This window comes from Chiloscyllium punctatum, chromosome 27 (genome assembly GCF_047496795.1).
Source record: "Chiloscyllium punctatum isolate Juve2018m chromosome 27, sChiPun1.3, whole genome shotgun sequence".
Classification (NCBI taxonomy): domain Eukaryota; kingdom Metazoa; phylum Chordata; class Chondrichthyes; order Orectolobiformes; family Hemiscylliidae; genus Chiloscyllium; species Chiloscyllium punctatum.
In genome coordinates this window covers 69,913-83,008 of record NC_092765.1, presented here as the reverse complement: position 1 = coordinate 83,008, position 13,096 = coordinate 69,913, and the positions used below count along the sequence as shown (strand labels likewise).

Here is a 13,096-nt window from a genome sequence, read left to right as displayed (position 1 = left end):
AACCCTTCCTATTCATATACTCATCCAAATGCCTCTTAAATGTTGCAATTGTACCAGCTTCCACCACATCCTCTGGCAGCTCATTCCATACACGTACCATCTTCTATGTGAAAAAGTTGCCCCTTAGGTCTCTTTTATATCTTTCCCCTCTCACCCTAAACTTATGCCCTCTAGTTCTGGACTCCCCGACCCCAGGGAAAAGACTTTGCCTATTTATCCTATCCATGCCTCTCATAATTTTGTAAACCTCTATTAGGTCACCCCTCAGCCTCCGACGCTCCAGGGAAAACAGCCCCAGCCTGTTCAGCCTCTACCTGTAGCTCAGATTCTCCAACCCTGGCAACATCTTTGTAAATCTCCTCTGAACCCTTTCAAGTTTCACAACATCTTTCTGATAGGAAGGAGACCAGAATTGCATGCAATATTCCAACAGTGGCCTAACCAATGTCCTGTACAGCCGCAACATGACCTCCCAACTCCTGTACTCAATACTCTGACCAATAAAGGAAAGCATACCAAACGCCGCCTTCACTATCCTATCTACCTGTGACTCCACTTTCAAGGAGCTATGAACCTGCACTCCAAGGTCTCTTTGTTCAGCAACACTCCCTTGGATCTTACCATTAAGTGTAAAAGTCCTGCTCAGATTTGCTTTCCCAAAATGCAGCACCTCGCATTTATCTGAATTAAACTCCGACTCAACCTGCAAGTTTACCTTACAAGAAACCTGGACTAGGACTCCCAAGTCCCTTTGCACTATCCTGTCTACCTGTGATGCAGATTTCAAAAAAACATGTACCTGAACCCGTAGGTCTCTCTGTTCGACCATGTTACCCAGGGCGAAAGTAAGGACTGCAAATGCTGGAGATCAGAGTCGAGATTAGAGTGGTGCTGGAAAAACGCAGCAGGTCAGGCAGCATCCGAGGAGCAGAAAAATCGACGTTTCGGGCAGGAGCCCTACCATTAACTGTATAAGTCCTGCTCTTGTTTGTTTTACCGAAATGCATTATCTTGCATTTATACAATTTCGACTCCACCCGTCACTCCTCAGCCTATTGGCGCAGTTGGTCTTGTGTCCTTTGTAATCTTAAGTAACTTTCGTCACTGTGGACTATACCAATTTGGTGTTATGCGCAAACTTACTAACCATGTCCCCTAATTGTGTATATAAATTACAAACAAATGTGGACTCTCTATTTCCCTGTGGAACACTGCTGGTCATAGGCCTCAAGTCCGAAAAACAACCCTCCACCACCACCACCTGTCTTGCACCGTCAAACCAATTTTGTATCCAGTTGGCAAGCTCTTCCTGAATCCCATATGATCTAACTTTTTACTAATTGGTCTACCATAAGGAACCTTGTCAAAGGCTTTACTAAAGTCTGTGTCAACAACGTCTACTGCTAAAAATTTAATTTGAATATATTTGCTCTTGAAATGCTGGTGATTATCAGATTTTCTCAAAAATATATCCAGTTCTCTGTCACTATTTTAGTACCCAGAATTTTAATAGCGATATTTTCACATTGCCTATTTAGTATAATGATAATGTTTACAAATACTCTTTTAATGTTTTGTGATATTCCCTATTGCCTCAAAGCCTTCAGATAGAGAGCTCCTCCCTATCCAGCTTTACACTTATCAGCACCATGTACTTTATTTAGCTCCATCCAGTTTTCCAACCTTACCTGATTGTCCCTGATCTCTCTTTGATCTTTGCTGTACTCAATGACATGCCCTTATTGCATAATTCTCTAGTTCACTTGTATGTCATGATCTGGTTTCTGCCATAGACTTATTTTCTTCATTATAACCTGATGAAAAAGTGCTGTTAATAAATGTTATGCTTAAATTACAGAAGAAATGATAGCGCACTTGATTTTCTATTTCTGTAGATTTGGAATGTACATACCTTTGTTTCGATTGAATAATGATCCGAAGAAATCAAACTTGCCGCCGTCTGTGACTAATACAGGTCCCAATGAGACAGAAACAGCAGTTGGAAGAAGGAAAGATTGCTTAACAGTTTTAAAGGAAACATGGAAGCATCATACTAATCAAATGTACAGCATAAACACCATGCCAACTCATGCATGCTGCTTGTCTCCAGACTTGATCAGAAATGAAGTTGAACATTTGAAATTAGATTTCAACTGGCGCATGAAAGAAGTTCTGGTCAATGCGATGCTGAGTGCGTATTACATAGCCTTTGTTCCTGTTTGGTTTATAAAGGTAAGTAATAAATATAAAATGCAAAGGCGTAATATCTTAAGCTATTCATCAGGCTGTTATTGCAGATATATTGCTTTATTTGCATTATTTGCCAACAGTTGTTCCACCATTTTGCTGAAAATTAACAAGAAATTCAAAATGAGCGGCACAAAGTCTTTAGATCTTTAACTTTGAATGTGGTTTTCATTTTCTGAGGTCGTTGATGGCATCCACCCCTCTCGGGAGGGAAAGAATGGATTGTACGCAGGGTATATGTCATTTATGGAATAAACATTGTCTGTTGTAGCTGTAAAAGCTGACTTATGAGTGGTAGTTCCTTTTGCAGTTGGCACAGATAAATAGTGTTGGCCCAATGTCATAAAAACGTGTTTTTCTTCTGATTGGCTTTCGTCTCTGCTATCTGGACGTTCCTTTTGTTCTCTGCTTTTGCCACATCCTTTGAGACTGCTTATCTGTAGGCAGTCCAGTCAACATGCACTTATCATGCATTGGGCAGAGTTTTCAGAGGCCAAAAAGGCACAAACGCTAGAGAGAACAAGAGTAATTAGGAGAACTAAAACAGGATACGAAAGCATACTGGCAAGTAAAATAAAGGAAAATCCTAAAATGTTTTGCAGGTATATTAGGAGTAAAAGGATAATGAGGCAAGGACAAAGGAAGGCTTGAAAGTAGATAAATCCCCAGGGCTGGATGAAATGTGCAAGGCAAAAGCAGGAACACACCTGCAAAAATGTTCAGTTCCTCGCTGGTCATATGAGAGGTGCTGGAGGACAGCTAATGTGGTTCAGTTATTCAAGAAAGTAGCAAAGGATAAACCAGGAAACCGCAACCACAGTCTAACCTCCGTGCAAGCAATTCTGAGAGACGGAATTACTCTGTTTGGAAAGGCAGGAATTAATCAAGAACAGTTAGCAAAGGTTTGTTCAGGGGAGGTCATGTCTGATCAACTTAATTGAATTTTTGAAGAGGTGACCAGGTGTGTGGGTGAGGGCAAGCTTTTGATGAACAAGGCTTTTGATATGGACCTGTATGGGATACTGATAGCAAAGATAAGAACCCATAGGAACCAAGGCATTTGGCAATTTAGTTCGTAACTGGCTGATTGGCAGGAAGCAGATGATTGAAGGTTCAGGGGTGTTAGGTTCCACAAGGTTCAGTGTTGGGGTCCTTGTTATTTGTAGTTTACATAAATGATTCAAACTTGAATGTAAGAAGGTTGATCAGTAAGTTCATATACAATACAAATATTGGTAGGATGATAAATAGGAGGGGATAGCCTTAGATGGCAAGAGGATAAGGATGGGCTGATCAGTGGCAAATGGAATTTAATCCAGATAAATGTAAGGTGATGCACTTGGGCATAACAAACAAGGTAAGGGAATACATGATGAGCAATAGGATCTTGGGAGGCACTAAGGATCAAAGGGACCTGATATGTAAGAGGTGTATACTCACCTCTTAAGTTATCAGGACAGGTGGGCAAGATGGTTAGTTGGGGCATAAGAGTTTAAGAGCAGTGAGTTTATGCTGGAACTGTATAAAACATTGATTAGGTATTGTGTGCAGTACTGGAATCCACATGATAGGAGTGAAGTGGTAACACTGGAGACAGTGCAGAGGAGACTTACCAGGATGTTGCCTCGGCTGGAGAGTTTTATTTATGAAGAGAGATTGGATAAACTGGGGTTATTTTACTTGGAGCACAGGAGATTGAGAGGGGACATAATTGAGATGTATAAAATTATGAGGGGCATGGATAGGGCATATAGGCAGAAATTTTCCCCTTTGATGGAGGGATCAATGACTGGGGGCATATATTTAAGATAGGAGGCAGAAGTTTTAGAGAAGAGGTGAGGAAAAATCACTTTCACCCAGAGGTTGATGGGAATCTGGAACTCACAACTTGTAAGAATGGTAGAGGCATAAACTCTCATAACACTTAAGAAGCATTCAGATGTGTGTTTGCAATGTCAACGCATTGAAAGTTTTGGGCCAAGTGCGGGAAAATAGGATTGGAATAGTTTGAGGTTGTTTTTGATCACTGCAGACTCAATGAGCCAAAGGGCATTTTCTGAGTGCAGATCTCTATGACTTTTAAGAGGGAGAGATAAAGAATAGAGGAAGAAAGGTGAAACAGCCATGGTAATTTAGGGTTTAGTTGTGCTAAAAAGGGGGAAGTAATCAAAAGAGTAGTATACAGCCATTGTCTACCTAAAAGTCGAAATCCAAAAGTGAGATTCTGAGAATGTACAGTGGAAAAGGCAGGAACTCTTTAGATTGGTTTTGTATACAGTAAAGCAAGCTAATACAAACTGCAAAGAAGAAATCAAAACAGAAACTACACAAAGGAAAATCTGTGTGGTGCAAGCATCACTTGCCATTTGTCAGCCCAAACTGGGATATTGTCCAGGTTTTGCTGCATTTGATACTGGCTACTTCAGTATCAGAGGTGTCATGAATAATTCTGAACATTGCAGTCATCAGTGCACATCCCCACTTTTCACCTTACGAAAAAAGCAAAAAGCTGATAAAGCAGCTGAAGGTGGTTTCGCTTACTACACTACCTTTAGTTAGTAACAAAATCCTGCAGAGATGTCCTGGAGCTGAATTGGCTGACCTTCATCAATTACAACCATCTTCCTCCGTCCAACGTGTGTCTCCAACCAGCAGAGATTTCCCAGATTCCCATTGACTCTAGTTTTGCTTGACCTTTTCGATAATACACTTGGTCTGATTTGGCATTGATGTCAAGTGCAGTCACTCTCACCTCACCTTTGGAATTTTGCTCTTTTGTCCATGTATGAACTAAGGCTGTAATGAGGTTAGAAGCTGGATCACCCTGGTGGAACCCAGCTTGATTGTCAGTGAGCAGTTTGATGCTTAACCAGTGCTCCTGAATACCTCTGTTGATAACTTCTGTCACTTTACTGATGATTGAGAACAGACTGATAAAGTGGTAATTGGCCAGATTAGATTTGTCCTGCTCTATGTGTACAGGACATTTCTGGGTGGTTTTCCACAATGTCAGATCGATGCCAATACTGGAGTTGTACTCAAGTAGGTGTGACACATTCTGGAACATGTCTCAAAAGTATTGCTGGAGTGGTGCCAGGGCCCATAGCTTTTACAGCATCCAGTATCTCCAACGGTTAGTTGATGTCATGTGGAATTAACCAGCTTGGCTGAACACTGGTATGTGTGATGCTGGTGACCTCTGGACAATGCAGAAATGGATAATCTACTCAGCAGTTGCAGCTGAAGATTGTTGCAAATGCTTCAGTCTTATTTTTTGCACTAAGGTGCTTGGCTGTCTGTAAATTAGGATGGCAATGGTTATGGACCCACCTCCTCCAGTGAGTAATTTATCTCACACAGTTCATGATAACAGCACATGTTCAGCGACCTCTTCCCATTTTGTTCACCTTGCCAACTCCCTGGTGCTCTATGCGAGGTCAAGATGTGTACTCATTACTTAACTTTGTTCTGAAATGCACAAGAAGGTATTCCCTCAGCCCTGTAAATTTTGCCGAAGGCAGTATCAGGTGCCTCATAGAATTGATCCTTGACGTTTGGGGTGAACTTCACCAATGCTTGTTGACAAACTAGTAGTAAGAAGTCTCTCTCAGCATCCTGGGAAGGATTCAATCATTGTGAATGGAGATTTTGGCTGCCAAAGCTGCTCCATGCTAATGTAATACTTCTTAGACATTATCCTGCCAGAAGAACTTGTGGTGTTTCTTCTTACGGGATCTACTTTGAGCAAATCTAGAATTTTTTTCCCTGTAGCACAGCAATGGTCACATTTCATACATCAATAATCTGCAGAAGGTGAACTACAAAGCCCAGAGGCATGGTCAAGCTTACAAACAAAACTGATATCTTAATTGTTAAGTTTGTCTTGCCTGACGCAAATATTAATGACTCACCTATCGAGAAATGATTCTAAATTCTAAGCACCCATTGAATAAGCAAGCCATCGCAGGACACAGTTATTTAATGGAGAACTACGCAGTTTGAGGCAGATAGTAGTTATCCAACGAAATATGATAGACCTCTCCCACTGCCAGAAATAATCCATAAGACCATAAGATGTAGGGGCAGAAGTCGGCCATCTGATCTGTTGAGTCTATACCAGTATTCAGTGACATCATGGTTGATCTGTTAGCGGTTGTTGTGGAGAAAATATAGAGAATCACCAGGGGACGCAGCGAGTTCTTCAAGAAGTAGGTCTTTTATTTGCAAACAAAAAGCCGTGACACTGAGAAAGCAGATTCTTGAATGCCCACGAACCTCGGTGTTCGTAGATTTTTATATCTTTTTTATCATGTTTCTGTTAGCTTATCAGCATGTCCAACTATACTAATCAAAGTACCTCACTCTAGCTACACAATAAACCAGTGATGTTAGTTCCCATTATCTCTTTAGTTGTACATTCTACTTAATGTCATTCTAATGTCATGGTTAGATATTTATTGCTAACTCTGCTACAGTGATCTTCCATTCCAGACTAACCTGTCATGATAGATGTTTAGCTATTCCATCTATTACAATAGTCTCCTGTCTCAAGCTGATTCTACTAACAATTAATTAGATATTTTAATGTCGTGTCCCAAATATTTATTGCCCCAATCTTGTCACAATGATACTTAACGGAGAAACTTGCTTTATTACTTGTGTTATCTCATCTCACCATACTGATCTTTCAGCCTTAACCTTACTCTGCTAATTGGTGTAAGAGCATTCCACTATTCTTATCCCATCCTGCCTTCCACAGACCACAGATTGCCAGTGGTCTTCATGCTTTATCTCTTTCCATGCTTTCATGTTCTTTATTTTCCATATGGTCAACGCCATTTTCCTGGCTTTTCCCCATAAGCCTTGATTCCTTTGCCAATTAAAAATATGGCTATCCCAACTCTCAATATACTTCAAGACCCAACTGCTGCAGCCTTCCGTGGTAAAGAATTTTTAATCAGTAAAATGGAAAAGACATCTAGCTCCTTCTGCTCCTATATCTTATGGCATATGTATTAAAGAGACTGCCTGTAAATCTGAGATTTACCTTTGTATCAGCCGTAGTGTAATTTGTTGTTTTCACTGAATGCAGTTTGCCTATTAATTAATGCATAATTCAATTTGATTTTGATTTGATTGTTAAAGTGCGAGTTAGTTTAAAAAATGAAACCTGTCATTCAAATTTTTTTTCCGTTGGGTTATTTGGTAAGCTTCATTCTTTTAATTTATCTTTTTTTTAATGAGAATCATAACAAGTGCCATGGGACCTTTTAATTCACCAGAAGAGACAGATGGGCTGCAGTTCAACAGCTCATCCAAGAGATGCACCTTCAACAGTGTGGCGCTAGAAATCAATCTTGATTTCTGTGTTCAGGCCCTGGTATTTGATCCCAGAGCTTTATGACTCAAGGGTGTGAGTGCTAACTGACCCACACCTGAGATGCATGAGGACAGAGTTGCCTGCATCCTGTCAGCCACATTGCCTGTGTTTCAGAGACTGAACACCTTTTTTTTCCCTTAATATAGTCTCTCTTTAAATCAATTTCTGGGTTATGGCCTTAATTATACAAATGCTTCTGAAGTCCAGCTTTATTCCTCATTCAAAAAAATCATTATCACCCAGTACAGTATTTTTTTAAAGTCAGAAGTATCTCTTTTAAGTGCTTTCTTGTTTCTTCTATAACTTACAGATTTTTGTGTCTTTTAACAGAGTACACAATATTACGATAAGAGGTGGTCGTGTGAACTTTTTATCTTAGTTTGGGTCAGTACTTGTGTACTATTAACGAGGCACCTATTACCACCATGTTATTGTGACCTGCTACATAAGGCAGCAGCACATTTGGGTAGCTGGCAAAAAGTAGATCCTGCACTCTGTTCTAATGTACTTCAGCATCCGTAAGTAGCATTTTAAAATATCTGCACTTTATATCTTGATTGTTTTTCCTTTTCAGTATTAGGAGGTTTCTTTGAAGGAACATTAGTCATGGCATACATTTTTGTAGTAAATGCTACAAATTCTTTCATCAGGTGAACAAATTGTCATTGTGTAATTCTTATGGCTATGGACTCAAGTCTTCACCTTATTTAACATGATGACCAAGGGAGTTTTCCAAGGTCAATATGAAAATTCATTTTGATGGGAAAAGATAAAATAAATTATTACTTTTTAATATGTACATTTTTGTAATGTAGTATATGAAATAGAAGTAGAAAGAAAGGCATGTTTCAAGAAGACTAGAAGGATTTTGACTTCAGAAAGACTAGAAGGATTTTCGCTTCATTTTGATGTTAAAATGTCAGTTACAGTCATTTTTTGTTGTACTTCAGTTCAGCGCTCTCATCTCGAGACTCAAACATACTGATTGTTTAATGCCCCTATCCATACACCCTGTTGTCACCAATTAACCTGTAACCATCCTTAGTTCCATTTCATCCCTGGCATTCCTATCAGACCCTGCAAGATAATAACAGATTTCCTTTTCTCAAATAAATTAATATATATAATAATTAAAAATGAATGAAACAAAACACAAAACGTCAACAGAGCATGCGCAAGAAATAGGATCTACTCCCTCTTAAAATACTTGTGATCTAGCCTCCACAACTCTCTGGGTTAGCACAGCAGGTCAGACAGCATCCGAGGAGCAGGAGAGTAGATGTTTCGGGTAAAAGCCCTTCCTGATGAAGGACTTTTGCCCGAAACATTGTCTCTTCTGCTCCTCAGATGCTGCCTGACCTGCTGTGCTTTTCCAGCACCACACTCTCGACTCTAATCTCCAGCATCTGCAGTCCTCACTTTCGCCAATTCCCTGCATTAGGCGATTCTTGACAATCACCATTCTGAATGAAGAAATTCCTTTGTATCTCAGTTTTAAATAAGTGCCCCCTCATTCTATAACTACATTTGAGATTCACCCAGTCGTGGAAACATCTTCTCAACAGCCACCCTATAAAAGTGAGAATTTTGTATGTTTCAATAAGATCACCCCTCACTCTTCTAAACTCTAACAATACAGCACAGAACACGCCCTTCAGCCATCGATGTTGCACTGACCTGTGAACTAATTAAGCCAATCACCCTACACTATCTCATCATCATCCATGTGCTTATCCAAGGACTGTTGAAATGCCCCTAAAGTGGCTGATTTAACTACATTGGCAGGCAGGGCATTCCACACCCTTACCACTCTGAGTAAAGAACCTGCCTCTGACATCTGTCTTAAATATATCACTCCTTAATTTGCAAAGTAGACAAGTCCCCTGGGCCAGATTGGATTTTTCCAAGAATTCTCTGGGAAGCTGGGGAGAAGATGGCCAAGCTTTTGGACTTGATATTGAGTCGTCATTGTCTACAGGTTTAGTGCCAAAGGCATGGAGGATTGCAAATGTTGTGCTATTGTTCAAGAAGGGCAGTAGAGATGACCCAGGTAATTCTAGACCAGTGAGCCTTATGTCTGTTAGAGGAAAAGTTTTGGAAAGGATTATAAGAGATAGGATGTATAATCATTTAGCAAGCAACAATTTGATTGGAAATAGTCAACATGGATTCGTCAAAGGCAGGTCGTGTCTCATAAACCTCAGTTTTTTGAGAAGGTGACCAAGCATGTGGATGAGGGTAGGGCAGTTGACGTGGTGTACATGGACTTCGGTAAAGCCTTTGATAAGGTTCCACATGGTAGGCAGTTGGAGAAAATGCAGAAGCATGGGATTGAAGGTGATTTGGCAGTTTGGATTAGGAACTGACTTCCTGTAAAAAGGAAAATATTCAGCCTGGAGTCCAGTTACTAGTGGTGTGCCACAAGGATCTGCTTTGGGACCATGCCATTTGTAATTTTTATAAATGACTTGGACACAGGTTTAAATAGATGGGTTAGTAAGTTTGCAGATGATACTAAAGTCGGTGGAGTGGTGGACAGTGTGGAAGAATGTTGCAGGTTGCAGGGAGACTTGGATAAACTGCAGAATTGGGCTGAGAGGTGGCAAATGGAATTCAATGCAGATAAATGTGAGGTGATTCACTTTGGGAAGAATAACAGGAAGGCAGAATACTGGGTCAGTGGCAAGATTGTTGGTAGTGTGGATGTGCAGAGGGATCTTGGTGTCCGCTAACATAGATTCCTGAAAGTTGCCACCCAGGTTGAAAGTGCTGTTAAAAAGTCATACACTGTGTTGGGTTTTATTGGTAGAGAGGTTGAGTTTTGGAGTCGTGATGTCATGCTGCAACTGTACAAAAATCTCCCATAATGACCATCCTGTTCCTTTCGTTCCTGCCCAGAATCTATTTGCCAATCCTCTCCTCCACATCCCTGGAACTTTGCGGAGGCCTATAAAACTCCCAGTGTGACCTCTCCTCTCCTGTTTCTAACCTCAGCCCATATCACCTCAGTAGACAAGTCCTCTTCAAAAGGTCTTCCTGCCACTGTTATACCGTCCTTGACTAACAAAGCCACACCTCCCCCTCTTTTACCACCTTCCTTGATCTTCATGAAAGATCTCAACCCTGGAACCTGCAATATCCATTCCTGACCTTGCTCTATCCATGTCTCCGAAATGGCCACAACATCAAATTCCTAGGTACCTATCCATGCTGCAAGCTCACCTACCTTATTCCAGATATTCCTGTGACTGTGTAATCCTGTCCCTGTCCTCCCTATTCTCATCTTCCTGTGCACTGGAACTACAACACAGGTTCCTATCCCCCAGCTGAGCTCATTTAAACCCACCCGAATAACACTAGCAAATTTCACACCCTGTAGTACAAGTGAAGACCGTCCTGTTTGTAGAGGTCCCACCTTCCCCAGAATGAGCCTCAATTATCCATAAACCTGAAACCCACCCTGCTGCACCATCCCTGCAGCCATGTGTTCAGCTGATATCATCTCTCCCTGTTCTTCACCTAGCTATGACATGGCACAGGTAACAATCCAGAGATGATAACTCCGTTTGTTCTCGCTTTCAGCTTCTACCCTAGCTCCTTGAAATCTTGCCTTACATCTCTATCACTCTTTCTACCAATGTGGACCACGACTTTGGGCTGGTTACCCTCTCCCTTCACGACCCCAAAGATACGATCCGAGACATCACAGATCCTGGCACCTGGGAGGCAACAACCAATTGCGGGTCTCTTTCGTTCCCAGCAAACCTTCTGTCTGACCCTCTAACTATTGAGTCCCCAATGAGTAACACTCCCCTCCTTTCCCCCCTTCTTTTTTGTGCAACAGGGACAGACTCTGTGCCAGAGACCTGCACCCCACTGCATGCCCCTGATAAGTCGTTTCCCCCCCCCAGCAGTATCCAAAACAGTATACTTTTTTCTCAGGGGAATGACCACAGGGATCTCTGCACTGACTGTTTTCTCCCCCTTCTAACTGTTACCCAACTTTCTTCGTGCCTTGGAGTAACTACTTCCCTGTAATTCTTATCTATCACAGTCTCTGCCTCCCGAATGATCCGAAGTTCATCCAGCTCCCAGAATTAAGGTGCAACCTCTTGATAAATCATGTCCTTTATTCCAGGAGTCATAGAGCCTATACTGTGCTGTCATATTCTTCAGCTCACCATGTTGTGCTAAGCATTTATCTTAATCTAAGATAAACCTGATTTACTGCAGTCCATGTGCTTGTCCTGCAATTGCTTAAATGTCCCTAATGTCTCTGACTCTATTATCACCGCTAGCAGTGCATTCCCTGCACCCACCACTCTCTGCATAAAGAACCTACCTCTGACATCTCACCTATACCTTCCTCTAATCACCTTGAAATTATGATTCCTCGTGACATCCATTTCTGCCCGGGGGCAAAGTCTCTGGCCATCTACTCTATCTATGCCTCTCATTACCTTGTACACCTTTATCAAGTCACCTTTATCAAGTCCACACTGTAAGTAATCTAATCTAATCTAATCTAATCTAAAACCTCTCTTCCTTCTCTCCAGTGTGAAAAGCCTGAGCTCACTCAACCTCTCTTCATAAGACATGCCCTCCAATCCGGGCAGCATCCTAGTAAATCTCCTCTGCACCCTATCTAAAGCATCTACATCCTTCTTATAATGAGGTGACCAGAACTGGACACAATATCCCAAATGTGGTTTAACTAGGGTTTATAGAGTTGCAGCAAACTTTCATGGCTCTAAAACTCAATCCCCTTGTTAATGAAAGCCGAAACACCATATGCCTTCTTAACAACCCTATCAACTTCAGTGGCAACTTTGAGGGATCTGTGTACATGGACCCCAAGATCCTGCTTCTCCACATTGCCAGGAATCCTGTCTCTAACCTTGTATTCAGCATTCAAATTTGAGCGTGCAAAATGAATCACTTAGCATTTATCCAGGTTGAAATCCATCTGCCACTTCTAAGCCCAGCTCTGCATCCTGTCAATATCTTGTTGTAGCTTGCAACAGCCCTCAACACTATCTACAACACCACTGACCTTTGTGTCATCAACAAACTTACTAAACCATTCTTCCACATCTTTATCCAAGACATTTATAAAAATTACAAAAAGCAGAGGCCCAAGAACAGATACCTGCGGGATACCTCTGGTCACCAACCTCCAGGCGGAATACTTTCCGTCCACTACCATTTACTATTGTTTTGGCCAACCAATCCTGTATCCAGGCAGTCAAATTTCCCTGTATTCCATCCCTCCTATCTTTCTGAAAGAGCCTGCCTTGGGGAACCTTGTCAGCTGCCTTGCTGAGATCCATATACACCTCAGTCTAATAATAGATATTTGAAAACGCATGTTCCATTTTTAAGTTATTTTTCATTAGTTCGTTCACCTAACAAGATGTTCGGGTCTACTTTCAACTAGACACAGCCTAGTTTTGATGAGCCAGAAGTTAC

The 13,096-nt window shown here is 41.3% G+C and overlaps 1 protein-coding gene across 5 annotated transcripts in view; it reads left to right on the top strand.

Annotated features, from left to right (window-relative positions):
- tmem39b (transmembrane protein 39B) overlaps positions 1-13,096 on the top strand; it is a 77,667-nt gene that overhangs the window by 41,132 nt on the left and 23,439 nt on the right. For all 5 annotated transcript variants that reach the window (XM_072547878.1, XM_072547877.1, XM_072547882.1 and 2 more), the window contains 2 exons: positions 1,896-2,232; positions 7,958-8,145. In XM_072547878.1, coding sequence (XP_072403979.1) covers positions 1,896-2,232; positions 7,958-8,145 — 525 coding nt within the window. The remainder of the gene's footprint in view (positions 1-1,895; positions 2,233-7,957; positions 8,146-13,096) is intronic.